The sequence below is a fragment of the Natator depressus genome, chromosome 6 (assembly GCF_965152275.1).
Source record: "Natator depressus isolate rNatDep1 chromosome 6, rNatDep2.hap1, whole genome shotgun sequence".
In the NCBI taxonomy this organism is placed as follows: Eukaryota; Metazoa; Chordata; order Testudines; family Cheloniidae; genus Natator; species Natator depressus.
In genome coordinates this window covers 75,213,777-75,235,485 of record NC_134239.1, presented here as the reverse complement: position 1 = coordinate 75,235,485, position 21,709 = coordinate 75,213,777, and the positions used below count along the sequence as shown (strand labels likewise).

At 44.1% G+C, this 21,709-nt stretch overlaps 1 protein-coding gene across 3 annotated transcripts; it reads left to right on the top strand.

The window, feature by feature from the left end:
• Positions 1-969: 969 nt before the first annotated feature.
• Positions 970-13,877, top strand: GREM1 (gremlin 1, DAN family BMP antagonist). Of its 3 annotated transcripts, none has more exons than XM_074957077.1 (2): positions 970-1,395; positions 10,051-13,877. In XM_074957077.1, the coding sequence occupies exon 2, from the start codon at positions 10,052-10,054 to the stop codon at positions 10,604-10,606; it is 555 nt and encodes a 184-aa protein (XP_074813178.1). In that variant the 5' UTR covers positions 970-1,395; position 10,051; the 3' UTR covers positions 10,607-13,877. The 3 variants fall into 3 exon arrangements, with proteins under 3 accessions (XP_074813178.1, XP_074813180.1, XP_074813179.1); XM_074957079.1 differs by lacking the exon at positions 970-1,395 and adding an exon at positions 2,946-3,031; XM_074957078.1 differs by lacking the exon at positions 970-1,395 and adding an exon at positions 6,266-6,306.
• Positions 13,878-21,709: the final 7,832 nt, after the last annotated feature.

Genomic DNA, 21,709 nt, shown 5'->3' with positions numbered 1-21,709 from the left:
GGGTAAACTTCGGTCAAGTTACCCTAAAAGGGAGTGGGGATCTTTTACATTTATTTGTGTATTAAAAAAAAAAAAGGTACAAAGGGCTTGATCCTGAACTCATGAGACAAACAAAACTCCCGTCGGTTTTTGCCTGTAATAAGTATGAGCTAAACTTCAGCTTTTACCATGGCGTTTACGTTGAACCTTTTGTATCTACTATAATATAGGCGCGGTATGGACATTTTGTCAATCTTCTGCGGGTTTTAAAAAAAATACTCCTTTCCTTGGGACTTCGGCTTGACCAGAGAATACACAGCTTTGGATTTTACATGCCATGGCAGACGTTCCCCAGCTGAAATGCTGTTTTAAAAGGGAACGCTTGATCACTAGTTTTATTAACATTTAGTTTCATTACAATCTGGAGACGTTGGACTCTTTCTTCTTTCCCGTGCAAAACCGCAGCACAGAATAACTGTAGACGCAAACATTGGCTGCTGACAGCTACCTCAATATTCAGACACACACACCTCTGGCTGGGGAAAGACAAGGAGGTGTCACGGCTCTTGCGGGGATGAAACCTTTCATTGATAAAGCTCTACTCGTGTGGGTATCGGATCGTGATTCACATGTTTTAATCGCCCCCCCCCCCTTACCAATATTATTACCAAAGCTACATAACTCCGGGCATATTTGCTCAGGACAAACGTCAGAAATGGCACCGTATTGCAACTCTGAGACCCAGAAATCTTGCTGGATCCATCCCCTCCTAACTAGACCAGGTTAGAAACTAACAGCAAATGTTCTAATCTAGCGGATAGACAGCCCCCCCCCCCCAAACTCTATCTGCTTTGTGTTATTGGAGAAGAGATCGTGTGTGCAAATCGCTTTCCATGCAGTTCCTGGCCCACTACACTATGAACGGAAGGGAGGATTTAATATTTAACTCTTCTTAAATATCGGACTTTAATGGAGGTGGAAAATCTGATTTTCTGTGCATTCCAAGAACAATTCCTTGGGGGTGACCTTTAGCACCGAGTCTGTTGAAAGAGGAAAGTAGCCGAGTGTTTATCTGGAGATGACTGAAAGCTTTCCCTGGTGGAAGTTTATGGAAGCGTTAAAGGGGGCGGATAACACGATCTTTGGAGGCGCTTGGCCAATGATCTGGAGGGGCTTGGAGAGCAGATCTCAGCTGGCAGACATTTAAATGGGAGACAGCTCGGCGCTGCTGCAATTTGTAATCAAGATCCGCGACTCCCTCTATATGGACTCACTGGCAGCTCCAGGCTCCTACCCCACTGAAGCCTCTAGCCGGCCAGCGAAGTAACCCACCCCAGGCAGGAGACCTGAGCAGAGCTAGAGAACTCACCGCTCCGACCACAGACCGCACAGGAGGGGGAGCAGCAACCAGAGCAGGTGAGTGGGGCGATTATTTCTTACCGATCTCTCTTTATACAGGCTTCTCCGTGGCATGAACACGGCCAGCTCTTTAGGAGACAAGAAGGTGATAACTTCGGTGCTAGTCCATCCCTGGTGTAAGGGGAGTTACGCCAGGGATACCTTTGGCCCAAGTGCTCTATTTAGCCACTATTCTGATTTTTGGTTTGATCCAGTCTCTCGCCCCTTCCCCCCAGTCGCTTTCCCTCTCTTTAACAGAAATAGACCTTAATTAATTGCTGGCTTGCAAAACTCTTGAGCCCTTTGATTTCCCAAACAGCCCCTCCGAGGAATGACAGAGCCTCCCCCTTCTCCCACCTCCTACCCAGCTCAGATGCCGTGGAGCAGACAGAAAGGTATTTCCACTCGCAATACTTGAGATTAGGGCGCTATTATATTTATCTCCCTAGACAAACAGAGGGATTGCAAAAGCCCAATTAGCTCTGCCTGTCATCTCCGCCTACAGCATCATTCCCAGCAAATTGGATTCGGCGCCCACCAGACATGCAGCAAAATCCCAGCCCGGCATCTGCGAGGAGTGACTGAACGCGAGGGAGGGGGGTTGGGGGGAAAGCATGGATCCTGGCTGGAGGCTCCCAGGTACCAGGGCTCCCCCCGCCCCGTGCTGCAGCCCCAGGCGCGATCCCAGGCGAGCCGGGCTCGGTCAGTTTCTAGGGCTCTGGAGGGATGGTCTCCATTGAACACTCCTCGATAAAAGATAAGTGTGTCTATTTCAAGGCTGGCCTGCCCTTCTCAGCCGGACTGGAAGCGATCCCAGGAGAGCCCTGCGGGGCAGATGCAGCCCGCAGAGGGGGTGTTTGCCTTAGCCCGTCTAGTGCAGCAGGAAGCTCCGGGTGCTGTAGGATTGAATAGCTCGCACCCAGAACCCTCCCGTAGCCCCAAAGGTGCCGGAAGACGCCTGCGGTCTCGCTGGCGCGACCCGCGTAGCTAGCGCGGAGCTGGAGCGTGGGCTGACCGCGGCGGGCTGGGGAAGACACGCGGAATCCCTGTCCCGGTTCATTGCGTGTCCTCCCCCGCCAGTGGCTCTCGCCTGGGGCGGGCTCGGGGAGGGTGTTGGCCGCTCGGAAGCACCGCACGGTTCAAAGCTGGGATGCTGGAAATGCATCGACCCACTCGCTTGTCTTCTTTCCCTCCTAACCCCCTTTCGGATGCCCAGGGCATTTTGCTGCTGTTGTTGTTGCCCTGGCGACTTTCCTGTCTCTTTCGGGGAATGTGCCAGCTCGGGCACGTTAACACACAAGCACCCAGACCAGTCCCACCCGGGAGCTCCCAGATCTGTCCGTGGCCCTGCCTCAGTTTGCCAGTTCTCTGCGCGCTGGGTCGAGCCCAGCGGCCCCTGTTAGCTCCCCTCTGCGGACCGCCGCGCTGATCCAAACCGAGCCCCGCGGAGGTTCCCGCGTGCAGAAAAGCCAGCGACCGCTCGGGCCCAGGTCCTGCTCCCGGCCCCCCTCCCCCGATCTGGTAGGGAAGCGCGGCTGCGTCCGGAGCGCAGGATCGGCTCCCCTGCCTGTCATCCCTGGCTTACGGCTGCCCGAGGACGCGCACTGGCCACTGGTCCCAGCTGAGCGCTCTTCCCGCTTCCCCCGCCGGCTTGGTGAGCCCTCTGCCGTCCCTGCGCCTTTCCCGGCCCCTGCGCCTCCTGCCAGACCCCGCCGGGCTGATTTCCCAGCCGGCTCTGCAAGCCCCGCTAAAAGCGAGTCTCCTTGCGCGTAAAAATCCGCAGCGCGCAACCCAGTCACCTGCCCCGCGCAGCCCCCGGGCGCCAAGGGCTGAGGCGCTTTCAAAGCCTCTCCCGGGAAGAGCCGCGAAGGAGCGGCCCGTCACAGCGCAAAGCGCTGCCTTTCCGGGGCTGCCTGAGCTCCGCGGCTCCAGCCTTCGCCCTTCTGCCCCGCTGGGGAAGGGAAGAGGTTTGAAGGGGAAACCCCGCGTTGGCCCCCACGCCTCTCCGCTAAGCAGGGCGCAGGGATGAGGCCCCTGTCCGCTGGTGACCCTTCTGTTTCCCCCGGGAGCGCTGCCCCTGCCCTGCGAGCATGTCTGCGGGAGGGGGCTGGCTTCGCCACGTCCCTGGTGAGATGTGTTCCCTTGGCGAGGTTTGCTCCTTCATCGCAGTGTTTGTAATGGTTTATCCGTCCGCGCTGTGTGCATAGACGCGACGTGCCCAGCCTGGTTCATAAGTATCAGGCCTGATTTTAAAAAGATTATAGAGTAGAGGAACAAATCTCCCTTCGAAACAACACGGGGAACTTTTGTAGGAGTATCCTGCTTAGCCATTGGGCCTGATGTTAAAGTGGATCATTTAATTTGCAACAGCCGGAGAGAACACAGCGAAAACTGATACCTTCAGTGCCGGGTGTATCACAAACATTTCTCCCACGGATCCCCCACCCCCCAATGGTGTTGTGAGGAGGGAAGCTGACTGCGATCGGGGTTTTAGTAAATGACAATCAAGGCTCGGCTAGGACTCTAGGTACTATGGTGGTGGGGGCTTACACGTGTGGAAGACAGATGGATGGGACAGTGCGGCTTCTGGGGAAGCCGGAAAGCAAAGGGTGCCCTGCTGAAGGAAGCCTATAGCATCACTTCGTGTTTTGCATCTGAAAACGCTTATCTTTACATAAGACCCAGTTCTGGAAACAGGAGGACTTGTGGCACCTTAGAGACTAACAAATTTATTTGAGCATAAGCTTTCCTGAGCTACAGCTCACTTCATCGGATGTTCTGGAAATGCAACTAACACAGCGAGCCTCTTCCTGATAAACTCCCCCCTCACCCAGCTACCATTGTGCACAGCGAGTCTTATTTTATTAATCAACAATGTTCTCAATATGGATAAGATGCATATATATTGTTCTTAGATCTCCACTCCAATGGCAAGGAGATTTATAAATCCACGGGGAGCTCAACAATGTATGTGGCCATGCGGCCTGTTAGAATTTTTGGGGATTAGTTATATACTTTGTGAGGCACTCAGAGCTCTGGGTGGCAGCTAATTCTTAGCCCCCACTTTCTTTGAATTTTACATACTGATATTGGTAACTATAAGAGCAATCTCTGGCATTCCCTTCCATCTGGACTATAGGTTACTGAGAAGTATCCAAGACACTGATGCTGTGTAGAAATAAGAAGTAGCACTCATGCTCAAATGTTTCTGGCTCTTCCTAGAGCTTAGACACTAACTGTGCTAGGATATTTGTTTTTGTCTCTGCTATGCAAGCCAGAATTGTGCAAGGCTTTCCTTAGCACCACGCCTTTGAATGTGTATTACTGTCTACTACCGCAAAACCACATCAGTACTTTCGATGGATGTGGAGCAAAATTCCACTAGCCTCACTGAGAGGCATAATCTTATTGAAAACAATGGGACTACTCCCATGGGGAAGGCAAGTCTGGATGTGGCCCACGCGCATACTCATGATACACAGCAGAGTTTTAGTCCTGATTTCCTATGGGACTGTAGTTTAATAGATCAAGGGAGGGATTTTCAAAGGCACTCAGTTTTATCATTAATTTCTGTATTATTCTCCATTTCCATTACAATCATTGACCGAAAAATTGATTGGCATTGTGTAGAGTGGTTTCCCTACAATCTTACTCACCAGGAGTTACTTGCCATTTTAGTGCATCTGAAATCCTACCAAACAGAGAAGTTGGTTTTGTTAGTCTAACCTTGGTAAATATTATCTCTCTTTGTGGATTGCCCCTTCCACTGCTTTTTCTGTACTTCAGACAGGTGCATTACTGAAACATTAAGCAAGGACATTACTATACTTCATATAATAAACTGTGAATACAAATATTTTGCGCCTTGGAGACACAGGAGGTGGTACAAACCTCCTTAATTTGCATAATAGCCAAGAAGTTGGGATCTGATTGTTTCCTTGGATACTGTATGAAGATCAGTCAGTAAATATATGTAATCACATTTTATCATAGGTGCTGGCACTAGAGGTGCAGGAGGTACTGCCGCACCCCCTGGCTTGAAGTGGTTTCCATTATATACAGGGTTTGCAGTTTGGTTCAATAGCTCTCAGTACCCCAACTATAAAAATGATTCCAGCAGCCCTGCATCTTATGGAAATACAGTTTGGGAATTTCCCATAATATTCTCCCATTAGATTCAGTTAATGAAAGTTTACCATTGACTTCATTGGAGCCAGGATTTTACCCAACATTTTAAAGCAAGCTGCATTGTCATAATACTTGAGTACGATTCTAGTGTAGGAGTTCACAATGGAACTAAAGTGCCTTTAAATTTGACTGTTTGAGATCCTTAATCAATAGCAGAAAGCATACATAAACTAAAAACTCACAAATACTTTTTAATAATGAAATGGAAGGGTTTTTATGTTTCTTCTAACTGATGCCATCACTAATTCATTAAACTCCTTGATCTTCTTGGGTGATTAGAGACTAGCCTCTAGAAAATTTAAAGCACCATATAAGTGTAAAATATAATTACTGTTGGACCGCAATCCTGCTCCCATTGAAGACAATACAAAGCCTCTGCTGGCTTTAGGATTGGACCTGTACAGATGAAAAGCAGAACTCTAAACTTGAGTCTTGGCAGTTAAGCAAAGGAGGAATTGATTTTGAGGAATTTTGCTAGTCATGTTAATGCTATTGGATCTTGATCCAGCTCCCATGGAAGTCAATGAGAGTTGGATTGGGCCTTCATATTTGTAGTTTGTAATTACTGAATTGTTAAGGAGATTTTTCAGTTCACGTTTCTGATTCTGCCAGTGTTTCTGTAATTCCCAGAATGTCACATAACTTGCTCTTGAACATTTTTCAGAAACTTGGCATTCAAGATGTATGGGCCTGAGCCCATGTGCACATAAGCTCCATTGTAGACAAGAAGGTAAAGTTATGGTATGCAAAGAAGCAGACCCTTTATTTAATGAGAGATTTTGTTTGATTGATCACATTTCAATTATGAAACTATCTGGCTACCTTATTGCACAATGTCACTTGTAATTTATTGCCGTATTGAATTTTAAAGTTCTACAAAATTTAAGTTTGATAAGGCTCTGGTTCATAAAGGACTACATTGTTCCTATATCATGGGGCCATGCAGAGGAATAATCCCCTGCATGTGGGCATTATCTTGGGTCCAGGTCTTGTGTAGAATGTAGGAGCTACACTTTAGATGTAACCCAGGTGGAGGAAGTGGGTGAGGCAAAGAGTGGGTGGAGTCATAGATCCACACACCCCAAGCAGAGATGGGTGGGTGCCCGGAGGGAAATAAATTGCACCCTTTCAAGGGCTGTAAGTGAAGTCCTTACTAAATAAGCAAGTCACAATCTCTCCCCGCACCCAGGCTACTCCTGTGATGGTGCAGTTTAAGGCACAATCTAGCCCCGAATGATCACATTCGTTTTTATTATTCTGAATAGTTTTTTGAAGTTGCCAATACATTGAATTTTGAAAAATGTTTTCTCTGTGTCACTAATTTTCATGATGACCCAATCGACCTTTTAAATATGTACAACGTGTTTTCCATCTTTTGGGGGTGGAGGGGCGCAATCCTGCAAACAATTACTGCCTTACATTTCCTTAAGTTAAGTACAGCCTTTAATGCTTTTTGAATAAGGATGCTTTCTTGAACCTGGGCTGTAGTGCTTACCACTGATAGAAACAACTACACTTGGTAGTAATTGTTTTCAGGACTGGGCCCTATATGACAGACTGGAATAGCCATTCACAGGTTGCTATTCAGAGGGCCTTTTAAAAACGGGGGAAGAAGGGGAATGACACACAGATGACAAGTTTAAAAAACAAAAACGGTGCTTCGGCTTTTTAGGAATACGCACATTGGCAATAACCAATTGAACAATGGAACTCTAAACAAATACCTGAAGTTCCTAGTGCTGCCTAGGAACTAGCATGTGATTTTTTTCTGTTTTGTGCAATGATGACTATTACACCGGACCCTCTCTAGCATGCGGGATTTGAGATCCATGCGTGGTACCACGTTAAAATGAATTGCAATTAAAGTAATTAAATTTGGGAGCCATGGCTGCGACCGCATTATATGCAAATTCACCCTATATAGATGCGTGTTCTAGCAAGGGTCCGGTGTATTTTTTTAAGCTTCTGGCACCATCCTGAGTAAATAACAAACACTTTAAAAATACTGTCTAATTATAGTGTGGACACAAATAGATGGGAACAGCCCTGGATGGAGTCATTCTGGTCTCCTGAGAAAATAAACAGTGTTTTATAACCAGTCTTCTTTTAAATTAGTTTAAAGACAAAATATGAAAACTAAATGCAAAAAGAAACCTGTTTGAATAACATTTTGGTTGTAATACAAACTGAAAAAAGGCAGGACGTGTTCAGTCCAAGCTGACACTTGAAATTATGTAGTGTTACCTTCAATTTGAATTTCCCAGGTTTTTTTGGTCGTTGTTGGTTTGTGTCAGAGCCTTAAGGTTATTAAAACTGCATGTCTTGTTCAGTAGTTCATTTAGATATTAAAAGCAACCCTCCTACATTCTCCTTAGGATCAAGCAAGGATGCTAAGCTTGGTGTATATTTGTTGTATTTCAATCTATTTATGTATGAAGTTCCTTTCAAACACAAGCACATCCTGATACGTTAATCTAAATGAATAAAGTGAATGCACTTACCTATTTTGCCTATCCCAATCTCTGGGCACACTAACAATTTATTAAAAAACACTTAAAATAATATCTTGGGACCATAAGCAAGTCTAGATGTCGTATAACATCTTCCCAAACCCAGTGACTCCTAACTCTACCTCTTTCATTCTTTCAATCAGGGACATCTGTGAACATCATAATGTAAATGTTTTGTGCAATTTTTGAAAGTATCAGGAACTAAGAAATTAACATGCATGTTTTATGGCAATGATTCTCAATCTGTGGCTCTCTAGATAGCTCTCATAATGTCTGACTGGTTCTCTATCTGATCTGTCTCAGTCTCAGGCAGAACATGTGAAACAATCATCACAGGAGCGCTCCTGATCCAATATGGGGAGTGCTGAGCTCATGGATTGGAGGAAGGGAGGTGTGGCAGTTGCTTCACCTGGGACAGGTGGCAAAAAGGATCTGGTGCAAGTAAGGGTGGTATCCACACCTGATCCAGCCACTAGGAGAGGTTAGATAGAAAGGAGACCTTCAGAAGCTGGTAGAAGGGAGGGAAGATACCTATGCCATCAGACACAGGGAGGGGAGATAGGGCGTAACACATCATGACGCTGAGTCACATCAGTGCAATGTCCAGAGCTTAAAGTGGTCTGAAAAAAGTGTGTGGGGAGGGTCTTATCACCCCTACATCTTCCCATTCCCCATCCAAAATTAATTCTACCCTCAGCCCCCAAATCAGCTTCTACCAATTTTGCACATTCCAGCCTCACATCAGTTCTGTTCCCTTGCCCTCCATTAATTCTGCCCCCATATTTGTTCTGCTTCCCTTCCCTCCATCAGGTATACCACCCACTCCCCATCTCACATCTGTTCCTCCTGCAACTCCAGAGGTTTTTAACCCCTCTTCCCATTCCCAACTCACGTGTTGCAGGGAGGGCTAGGGAAGGTGGAGGAGCAGAGAGGAGCTATCCTGTTTCTTCCAAGAGGTAGGGGAAGGAGGGAACAGAGCTGCCCTGAGCTTCTGGGCTCTTTCTGCTCACCCCTTATCAGTCCCCTCCTGTGAGAACAGCTTTGGCTCCTGGGGGAAGAGCTTGGCCTGCTTCCTGCAGCAGCCCTGATTGGCTGCTCTTCCTCAGGAGGCGGGCAAGTGGGGAAAGCACCCAATCAGAGGGGGTTTACCCCCAGCAGGAATGAAACATGCACCCCCTCAGTGACCTGGCTTGAGTTTTAGAAATTTTATTTCCCAGGCCTGCAACCTGGTGCAACCAGTGCACTTCCTCAAGTGTTGCAAACTGACCCAAATTCACCGGTATGAAGCCTCTCATACCATTGTGCAATGTGCCAAAGAGCCAGAAGAACCTTAGTTGCTTTTCATGTTACACTGGTCTCTCTTCTGAGTTACACCAACCTAGTCTCCATTACATGCACCCCTCAGTGGGCCACAGTCCAAGGCTTGTGTAATGGGTAAATATGGTGTAGGTTATACTCTGCTAAGCAAAGGGAGTTTAAGCAAGTGTAGCATTTCTGAACCTGGTTCTCCCCTCTTACGCCAATGTAAACCAGGAATAACGCCATCAAAGGAAATGGAGTTACACCAGAGTGAAAATGGTGTGAGGAGAGAAGAGAATCAAGCCACTTAAAGTGGTGTAATGTACATGGGGAGAGGAAGTGAAAGAAGATAGACACTACACACAATTGTCAACTCCAGCTGCGTTTTTCACGTAGCTGGAGTTGGGTAACTTAGGTCGACTTAGCCCCGTAGTGTAGAGCTACCCTTAGACTCCCTCCAGACTGACCTAGAGACTTTTGAAATGGGATCACTCTATTTGTAGCTCTCTGCAACTCCATTTAACACTAAAGTGTCTCTCCAGCTATTAAAGGCTGGGTACCTCTCCTCTCTTATACACTTTTCTCTTAGACCAGAGGAAATATTGTACACTTGTCTTTTGCAGATTTCATATGAAATCCACAATTGTGTTTTGTTTTCTCACTGTCTCCTACCTAGGATGGTCCGCACAGTGTATGCTGTTGGTGGTCTGCTTCTTCTAGCTGGACTCCTGTTACCCACAGCAGAGGGGAAAAAGAAGAGTCGTGGGTCTCAGGGAGCCATCCCTCCTCCCGACAAGGATCAGCCCAATGATTCAGAGCAAATGCAGACAAAGCAGCAGCCAGGTTCAAGGCACCGAGATCGGGGAACTGGCACACCAATGCCTGCCGAAGAGGTGCTGGAGTCTAGCCAGGAAGCATTACACGTCACTGAACGCAAGTATCTTAAGAGGGATTGGTGTAAAACTCAGCCCCTCAAACAAACCATCCACGAAGAAGGCTGCAATAGTCATACTATTATCAACAGATTCTGCTATGGCCAGTGCAATTCTTTCTACATCCCAAGACACGTCCGCAAAGAGGAAGGCTCTTTTCAGTCCTGTTCCTTCTGCAAACCTAAGAAGTTCACCACTATGACAGTTACACTCAATTGCCCTGAACTTCAGCCCCCTAGAAAGAAGAAGAGGATCACGCGAGTCAAGGAATGTCGGTGTATATCCATAGATTTGGACTAGACTCTGCAATATATTATTACACCAATGCTCCAGGCATAGGCAATCAGCATTGCCAGGTTAAATAAGAGTGAGTGACATAACTACCATACCTGCGTGGCTGGACATAACTGACAGGAACTAGAGTGAATCACCCAAAACATGGGGGGTGTGTGTGTGTGTGTGACTGCATATCTATACAGAAATATATGAATGTTCACTACACAGTAAAAACATTTAAAATCATGTGTGAAATATCACCAAAGGCCTATAAACACACCGGTTCAATATCACATCTATGAATTAGGACCCTTAGCGTACACTCACATTCTCCCTGCTTGCTGGGTTCAGTGCAGCTGTGCCTTTTGTTAATGTTTCACTGGAGACCATACTATTCACCTTCACGATATGAAAAGAAATATCAAATCAGAGGCATTCAGGAGCTTCCAAGCATGAATTTGATCCTAAATTTAAAATAACCAGTATTAAAAGAGGTGCAGCCATAGGTGAAACCTCACTAAAAGCCACACTTGCATCAGTAGTTTCTATTATGCCTTTCTTTTTAAAAAAATCCGTGTTGCTGGGAGGATGGGGCGGGAACCAACAGAACACAGACGGAGAGAAAACATAACCCCAGGGAGCTAGAAGGAAAAAGAAGGCCAAGAGTTAGCAGGAAGGAGAGGAAAGGGACAGGAGGGAGTAGGAGAAGGAAGGAGAGAAAAGATGAGAAAGACAAAGGAATAAGAGAAGACATTTTCTTCTGCTACTTTTTTGCTTTAATTTATAGACAAATCCATTAGTTATATAAAATGAAAAGGAATTACGAACAAGGAATTCATTTCTGAATTCTAATAACAGTCTAAATCAATTAAGATCCTTTCTTATGTCACTAGATCCTCTTGATTTATTTATGGTCTTGTAATTCAGATATCCGCTGCTTTATATATTTATGTATGTGTCTGTATTGTACATGTCGTATGTATATATACAGTCGCTCTCTACATATGTGGGTATATATGTGCACCCAATGAGGTTATGTATTTTGTGTATCTGTACTTTCTCTCTCACACAATGTACCAATCACAAAAAAATCTCAGTATACAACATTGAGCACAAAATGACAGTAATTTAGCATATAAAGAGCAAAGCAAAAATTACAAGCATCATGTGACTGCAAATGCAATAACCACACAAGAGACAAAAGACAGGGCATGCCTGACTAGTAAATATTGCATTGTTATTGTTATTTTAGCTCTGCCACAGGCATGCAGTCCGTTGAAAAAGAGATGCAGAGCCTTGTCAGCAATAATCTGCTTTTTATATCCTTTGCCACAGTGTTACATTTAAACAGGATTTGGACTAAGTAAAGAGAATTTCCTGAAAATTAAGGGCTAAATGCTCCCCTTCTGGAGAAAAAGCCATGGAAGGGGAACAGTAACTCCTACAACTCCATGTGCTTCTCCTGTGGGGTTATCCTGGCATTCTCCCCTTAGGGGAATGAGTTCTGGACCGGCCCGGGGCCATGGAAACCCTCAGGAAAGTCTTGCAGGAGACTCTATAGAGACCAGCACAGCTGTACAGAAGGCTGCCACTCCCCACTTCACCCTAATCTTCGCTTCCCCACTCACTCAGCAGCTATGCTGCTGCTTTCGCCCTCCCCAGCCCTATCTCACAGAATGCTTCCAGAAGCAGTAATTTCACAGTGTTTACCAGCCAGGTGAAGAAGGAAGCAAGCCACACAGAATGGCTGCTTTTGAGCACATCCCCAGCAATGAGTTTCAATCTGATCGCACATCAGTGGAAAGACCTATTTCTGCCACTATTGATGTCACTGGGATCAGGATTGGGCCATAAATCAGCAGTAACCCCAGTGAAGGTAGAAATTCCATTCTAAAGTTATCCTCATATAAAATCAGTGTGTGTGAGAGAATTAGGCCCACTGGGTTGGTGTGGAGGGGCTTCTAGTCTAGGAGACAGCCGGCCACTGAGGTGCCTTTGCTCTTCTTCTGTATGCACAGGCCACAACTAGCAATAATTGGACAACTGTGCTTCCTCATATTCTATGCCTCACAACAGAGGGGAGTATAGGGCCCTAATTTAGGAGCAAGCTACAAAGTATTTTTGTCCATCTGGACGCCAAGAAAGACAATTATTCTATTATTATTATTATTATTATTACTACGTCAAAAGGGAAAATACAGCATTGGCATATCACAGATACAGGATCTGCGCAGTCATTTATTTAAAAGCCACAGCTATTGCACAACGTGTCACAGTTATTGGTCAAATCCCACATTTCTGCGTTTAATATATTTTTACTGTAAGATCCACAACATTGCCATCTGTAACACTAAGATTGCAAATCAGTGATTCATATTATTAAACTTTACACATTGGATCTGGCATCTGCTGACTTTGCGGTTCTGACACGTTTCTTCATGGATTTTAAAAACTAAAATCTGGAGTTACAGGAGGTAAATTTCCACTGTGTGGAATGTGAATAGTTAGAAAGATATGGATATTTAATGTTGTTATTAATACAAAGCTTTTTTCATTGATATGAGAGGGGGGGGGTTTGTTTTCCTTTAAATGACGTCTTCCGAGTTGGTGAAAACGAAAAATCATTCTGAAACCTGGCTGAAAGCTTTAAACTACTTACTGTTTCTGTTCAGTTAACAGATACACAGCTAGGGGTGAATCCTGACCCCTCCCCATTGAAGTTAATGGCAAAACTCCTATTGACTTTAATAGGGCCATGATTTCACCCTAGGTTGCTAAGGACCATATCCTCAAAGATAACTCCTCATCGGAAGTTAGGCGCTAAGTATCTTTGAGGATCTGGGCCTAAGTCCCTACACTCCGTAGCCAGCAGGTAAAGTTTTAGATGTTTCTGGCTCCTTTATTTAACATTCCTTAGAGGTTAACACTTTTTGAAGCAAAATTTGTGAAGCTTTTAAGATGTACATAAAGGAACAGTCAGTTATCTACGCAAAGATCACAAAGGAACCCCTTTAGGCAAAATCAAATGTAAATTTTATACAACAGACTTTTGTGAATTGCTAGTTACTGCTTGGGAGTAAAAAGGTTCTGCTGACTTACAATTATACAAGATATGTAATATCTACCACAATATGTATTTAAACCACTGCTTTTTAGTCTAACCTCCCCTCCTGCAACTGACTATATAACCTAAGACTGCAGTGTTTTCATTCTCAGTCCCATGAAACAAATTTTGGTTTTAAAATGAAATTCTAATAATTTTGCAGCTGAATAGAATTGGACTCTCTCTCCCCCCACACCCAGCATTTTGTATGTCATTTTAACTATTATTAACAAATAAATAAAACATCTTCTTCAGTCCATGCCTATTGGTTTCCTTCGTTCCACTTCCCTAAGTTTCCAGCTTGCTCTGGGTCTGTTGTACTGATCTCTGACTTCTGTGGTTTCTTCTAATTAAAAAAGGCCTTAAATTCTGACAGTGAGACAAGCAATGGCACCATCATTCACCATGGCAACTTCAATAAGGTCTTTAAATGAGATCTGTCACTTCCCCAGCCCCTCAACAATTTATAGAAGGAAAATCTCAATCCTTAGTCACACTTTTCCCCTTGTAAACTCTACAATGACAGCTCAAAACTGTAAATCAAACTTGAAATGCTGAGGCTTTAGAGATAGACGTGGGCCAGCCTCAGCACAACATTACTCCACTTTCAGGCCAGTGCTAACACCATTTATTGATTTCACCCCCAATTTTTTACAAAGTATACGCAGTACTTTGTCAACATACCTACTTGCCAACACTTTAAAAACTCTGAATAGGAACATAGAGGCTGAACCCTAGGGACAGATCTGGAAGACTTTAAAAGGAAATTTAGCTCTGGGGAAAGGTACCAGACATACAGCCATAGAGGCTGGACTCCTTTATGTTCCCCATGGAGTGGGTAGAACATGGCCATTAGCAACGTAAGCTTTACCGCTCTAACCTGTCAATCTGTTTCACACTTGCCCACGGTGAAGTGTGGGGGAGTAGTTTTATCCCAATGCCTGTGCAATCCTACTGGATTCAGCGATGGTGAGTGGCATGTGGGATGCTGGCTTCTGTGATATGGATTGCTGGCCCACTTAGACCTGGGCTAAGACTACTACATCTTTTAAGATGGATCACTGAACAGCCAGGTGGTGATAATAAATTTCAGAGTCATGTACCTTGTGGCTCAATTGAGTTATATTGGTGTGTTCAAAAATAGACCATTATGACTGTGATGTAGACTGGCAGCTTTAGAAAGAGCCAGCACTCAGGGAAAAGTGTTGTCTCATGATTAGAACAGAAGATGGAGCTGGGTGTGGGATGCTCTGGATTCCAGTTCCAAAGGTGGAAGAACCTGGTCATCGGTGGGGAGTTGATGGAGCCCCATGTGTGTATCTTCACATTAGACCTGTGCAAAACCTAAGGCTGACCCAGACTGTGTCATGATGGTTGGTTTGTTTTGTATAAACTTTGAATTCTCCTGTGTGCTGTAGTTCTCCCATAGTTCTTTTGTGCTTTTAAAGTTTGCAAACAGGAGAATAATAAAGTAACAATAAATATTTTTTTTTGTTTAAAATTCAGTTGGACTCTTTTGGGGTCTGGGTCATGGTTGCGGCTGGATAGCAATAGCGCGACAGGAATAGATTTGCAGAGCTGACTTCCACTTCCACTCATTCTGACTTTAGCCAGTGGATGTCTTTAAGGTACGATGGTGCATTATTTATGTTACAATAAACCATTACATTTAATAATACACTTTGCATTTACATAGTACCTTTCAAGTAAAGTTCATACAGTGCTTAGTAGTGGCGAGCACTGTATAGATACGGAAGCTGAGGCACACAGTGAGAGACAACAGTAAACCTAAGAAGACCTGCCATGGTAGAAGGTTAGAGTAAGAATTACTTTCCTGCCTTCCCAAATTATATGGCCACATTAAGGATGTCTGGATTGCAACTCTGGACAATGGGGGAAGAGCGGGAGATGTATGTCTGACACTCCTCCAAATGAATAAGTGTAGAGGGGCGGTGAATAGGCAACACTGTGGCTCAGTCCCCACCCGATGGCCAGCAGAGCTGACCCTGTATGAAGGGGAGGGTAAACTGCACCCCCAAAAGGGAAGAAGTGACTTAGTCTCCTCCTCAACAAGAAGGGACAATGGGAGAAATTGTGCTTCTCCTGAGATGGCACAACTATGCACCATCCCCTACATGTGGCTAGCCTAAAGTTTCAATCTAGCCCTAAATGATTTGCCCACAGGGAAAAAGCAAAGAAATGGGACTAGAATTACCCCAGGAATAACTTTGCACCCGCAGCACTGGGGGCCAAAGTGGCTATTGCATTTCAGTAATGAATGATGTGGTCTCTAAAGCTTTTTGGAATCCTTGAGGGTGAATAGTATTATATTTTATATATTTAGGAAGAAGTCATCATAGTTTTGTGATAAGAGGGACTAGGATTCTGGTGACATGAATTCAATTGTCACCAATAGTTGCACTTGGAATGAATTTATCTAAAGTTTTTAAAGGGAAATGCAGAATAACTAGAAACTTCAGAGGAATTTAGGAATTTATTTATGTTGGGAATTGGACAGGGCACCAGGGCTAAAATCACTGCCCAGAGACCTTTAATGACCACATGTTGTCAGGGCCTGGCTTTTAGGTTTCAACTGAAAGAGATTAACTCTAGTAAAATTCAGTACCACATTTCTTTACACGTAGGAGTTCTGATTTTAGTCTTAACCAATTAAAAACAGATAAAACACACCTGATTAAAAACAAGACCCCAAAGAAATTGGTGTTTGTTCAACAAACAGCAGAAAACAATGGAAACGGTTACTACTTGTTTCTAAGGGCTTGTATACACAGAGCAGTAACGTGGAGTATGGGGGTATGATTTCTGCAGCGCATGAAGTGTTATACATTAATTGTCAGTGTAGATCCTGCTGGTGTGCACTAAAGATTCCCTAGTGCACGTTAACGAATGCTGTTTGAAACAGTGCTACGTTAAAGAGCATTAGGGAACATTACAAAGATATTACTTATTACAGAATATACTCCATAATGAGTAAAGGACATAATATACATTAGTAATTACAGTAAATACAAAGAGCGCCTTGAAAACCCCTGATTTTTGGACAGCTACACAAAATTCAAAAATTGCTAAAAATAACCCTCCAAAAATGAAATTATAGACCTCAAAAAACGTAAGCTGTATTTATGTGTTGCTCATCAAATTCTGAGAATAAAGCCATAAACATACAGCAATGTATATGCCATAACCAAGCCCGGTGCGCAGCTTCATACTAGAACTTCATTAGGCATCTTCACGTAAACATCTGAAGTAGAATGCATTGCGTTTGCTGTCTGGGAATATGTCTGGTGACTTTGATAAGGTCCCCCATAGACAGCGTGTGGCTTGTGGCTGCCTGGATTCCTCTCCCAGCTTTTACTGAGGTTATAGGGAGCAGTTCTGGATTTTTAATTGTCATTCGATCATGCTTCAATTATTTTCCTAAAATATTGGAAACAAAATTCATAACCTGGCCCTTTTAAGTGAGTGCAAGAACAAGATGTGAAGAACAAACTACACATTGACATAAAAGGAGAATTCTTGGGTTCACATTTAAAAAAAAACATTCTAAGTTGCAATAAGATGTAACTCCTCCTTGCTGTGATACAGAAGTAACTTGCATAGTTGGAGAATGAATCAGGCAGGTAATTGACACAGGCTCCCTTTAAACAGTCTACAGAGACAATTCTACATGATCATGTTTGCATTTCCTTTTTAAAGCATGTCGTATGGGAACAGCTATATTCCAATGCATATTAAGACAGGCCAAAAGTACAAAGGTTATAATAATATCTATTTCTCTGTTATAATTTTTATCTATAGCTAATCTCTCTCTCTCTAGTAATATCAGTAGTGACGCCAGGAGGAAAACAATTTGAAACAACAGGGGTTTTTTTGACACAGATTAGAGCAGAGGATAGTGCAGGCCTGGTCGATTTATCAGGTGCACTGTATTAGATGGAGGGGGTTAACTGTGGAGGCTGTTAACTGTAGAGCCCAAAGCTACCCTTATAACAATCAGTAAACATTTAATGATAAGTGCTTGTTTAAGATCCTCATTTCATGGTATCCATTTTGAATCCCTTGTGGCTTCGGGGGGAAGGGATGGAGGACGCTAGAGGAATGCTGTGGGTTCTGCCATGAATGGAAGCACACCAAGCCCCCGGTGCGTATTAGTAACTTAATAGGCCATAAGCTGGAAATCCCTCCCATCCATATATTAATAACAACAAACATGGCGTCAGAAATTTACCATGCTCTGGCTCTGACACTTACTCTGACATTGTTCTGAAGAGGACAGCTCCCCAAGGTCATCCCCAAACAGCTCCTCTGAGTACGGCCTTAGAATGTGCTGTACGTGCTGCGTTGGCATAGCCTCTTCAATTACCAGCCTTGGCAGCACGTCACTTCTTGTCCTTTATTCAGCAACTGGCTGGGGTGACTGCCTTTGTTGGATGGAAATAAGGGAAAGCTACATGAAAAAATAAGGGGCAAAACATCATTTCCCTTAACATCTTTCTCTCAAGTGTACATTTCTGCTGCCCGCAAGTATTTAATGCAATTGTTATAAGCTTCAATATAATGTTTAAAATGGTACTTACTAGTTTTAATACATTTCAATACATCTTAAAATAAGGGATAGATGGTCCCCCTAAGGGACAAATCAAGGCAAGGTCCTTTAAAATAAGGGACAGGTGGTCATCCTACAGCTGGCTTTCCTCTAGCAATGCTTGTGATGCGGGGAAGGGAGGACTATAAGGGTGTCATCTCCACTCGGCAGATTGTCCTGAACCACTATGGACTCAGTGATTTCTAGAATTCCCAGAACCCAGGTGAATTCCTTGTACAAGTGGCAGGAAGACAGAGGTGTTGTTAGAAGTTTGACTTTGCAGTAGACTGTCTTCAGCTGCTTGATTTGCTCTCTGCATTGTGCTACTGTCTGGTCAATCCCCAACATGGCCAGCCACTTGAATATAGTTTTGTAGACGTGATCATTTCTCATGCTCTTGCTGAAGTTGAATGTCTTGCACACCCCACACCAGAGGTTAACCAGAATGCAGCTGTGTTCCTCTGGCCAGCTAGCAGCGTGCTTGATGCAGGCAATGCTGGTCATGCTAACACATGGGAGGGTAGGAAGCAGGTAGGAAGTTTTGGAATGGAAGATCTGGGAAGCTCAGCTCAAGGAGATTGTGGGATAATGTTGGTGGACTCTCCAGACCTGAGTTGCATCCAAACTGCAATATGCCTGGACTTTGACCCATGGTCACAACGGGGCTCAGGCTCTGATCTCTTCCCCCCCAGCCCCAGCAGGGTCCATTGGCCTGAGTCCAGAGGAGTGCCTGGCCCCAGTCAGACTGATTTCTCTGTGTCTAGAAGGGAGGCTTGCACTTAACCCTGTCAGAGTCCAGGTTTGTGTGCTGTGTAGCCATATCCTGTGATTTATACCTTTCAGGAATCCATCTCATTTCAGTCTCAAGGAAAGAACTTTATCCTATCATGGTCTCCCATATGCTTTCACTGATAATGGACTTAAAGCTATATAAAATGTTTGGCTAGAACCACAAGGGCACTCAGAAATCAGCCTGGGTTTCAGTTCAACCTACATTTGCAAATCAGCAGCGTCATTAGCCTGGGGGAGAATCCAATTTCAGTGGGAGACCAGGCATATAGTATGATTTCTCAAAGCACTCAGTGGCACCACTCCTTTTAAAATATACTAACCATTAGAACACACAAAGAATTTTTAATACAACAGCAAGGTGAGATTAAATATCTACAGTAGATTGTATTCCACATGCAAGAACACTGATGAAGACCGCCTGCTTAATGTTGCTTTAATAATTGTTTTAGTTTTATTAATATTTTGGCAAGATGGCAGTTCTACAAGGAGCTGTGCCACAGATGCGACACTTGGTGCTTCACATAAAAAAAACACTCTGTGCAAGCCATAGTCACTTTTCTTTGTATTATAAAGTTTGGCTTTGTTTCGACATAGAAGCCCAAACAGGGTTCTTTTCATAAATGTCTTAAGCATTTGACACGTCTGATACCACCCCGGTTGCCTATATATAGATCTGTCTTGTGTAAAGAATTTAAAAAGCATTAGAATGTAGAAATCAAAGAGCCAATAAATTTAAAACCAATCTTATTGTCTGCAGCCTAAAGTGTTATTAAGATCAAAGTGGAGCAAACATCTGGCATTCGCCTTTCTGCAAAAATTAGATCAGATTACCTACCATAGGATTTTAGATCCATTTAGGGAGTTGTTTCCATTGTACATGTAGTTATATTTTTCTTTTTCTTTGACAGATCTAATTTCGTAATCCAAGTCTAACCTCCTCATACATTTGGAATTAAAACAAATGAAACAATAAAATATGGAAATATACAGTTCTCCCTGCCATCTGTTTCCTGAGGGACCTTCAAATCTAAAGTAGAGATTCAGTTATCCTTCTTCTTTGGTACTAATTGTAATTACCTAGCTAGAAACCTATACCACATACGTAAAGTACACAAGGCTTTGAAAACCAGAATCCACCTTCCACACAAAAAAATGCTTTAATCAAATGTTTGACTCTCACTCCATATATATGAAATATGATATAGGCTCTTAAGAATATGTATAATATAGTTATATAATTTATAATTATAATGTACAACCATAGTCTAATTGCTCTTTCCAATATATATATTTATTCCAAGATAAAAAATAGTTTAAGATGAAGATACAGTGGAGAGTACATAGCAGTAATTTAAGGATATGAGAACATTACAGTTATGTCATCAGTATCTCAAAACCAAGAACTACAAACCCTGGAGATTCTGAGGTTAGATTAAATTTAAAAGAAAGCCATACGTGGTAATGTGTGTGAATGCACGAATCAAACAATCTTAACTCTGCCCTGTAGTGACACCATGAAGTAACCATACAATTATGATAAATACATTTCAATATTCATGGTCCCAGGTGTGATGGGGGCCACATTGTTTTTTGAAACAAGCCTGAAAAGATTGAAAAACTAGGGCTAATGATTAGACACCCTCCCCGCCCCCCGCCATAAGCCCTGCCTTGCCCTGGAAAAATGAAGGCGGGGGGTATAGAAATCATTTCAACTGAATTTTGTATGTGTTTTTTACCACAATGGCTTTCAGTGCTGCTCCAAAGGATGTCTCATGGGGCCAGTGTTTTTGTGTGTGAAAAAAAATAAAGCCCACCTTTTAATTATCCTTTGATACAGAGGAAAATGTGATTTTTTTTTTATCATGGTCAGACAATAATGTGCTCTTTCACTTTCTTTTCAAGGCCCTTCCATCTCTGCAAGGCAAACACATGGCACCAGGACCCTGTGGGAACAGACCCACCTAATTAGTACAAGGAGAAAGAGTGTCCGAGATGAGCTGCTAGGTGAGATTCTAGAGAAAATGAATCAGTAAGATGGAGTTCCACAATGACCAGACTGAGTATCAGGAGAAGGCTGCAAGAAGGGTGGAAAGAGAGAGAGAGAGGCTGCACAGGTAGGGTTGTCAGATGTCTGGTTTTCAACTGGGAAGTCTAGTCAAAAAGGGGACCTGGCAGTGTCTGGTCAGATGTTCTGGCGGAGGGGGAGAGGGGAAAGGGAATGCTCTGGGTCGTCAACGCATGCCAGCCCCATCTCAGCTGGGGCTGCCTCCTACCTGCATCACATGGGCAGGCAGCAGGCTCCATCTCAGGCTGCAGCTCCAGGCCCAGCCCTGGAGCAGAGGGAGCCCAGCAGAGGGGGAGGGAGGTGGAGAGGATCAGGTGATGGGAAGAGCAGCAAGTGATGGGGGAAGAGGTGGAGCAGGGACAGGACCTTGGGGGAAGAGGTCAGGCGGGTGGGGAGAGGGGGTCCAGTTTTCAAATATTAGAAAGTTGGCAACCCTATGCATAGGCTAAGGAGTAATTTGTGAAGAGATTCATGGAGCATGACTGCAGGTGGAGGGAGCAAGACAGTGAGTAACAGAAAGTCATTACTAGCACTTATGGCTACCAGATTGCAGGCCCAACT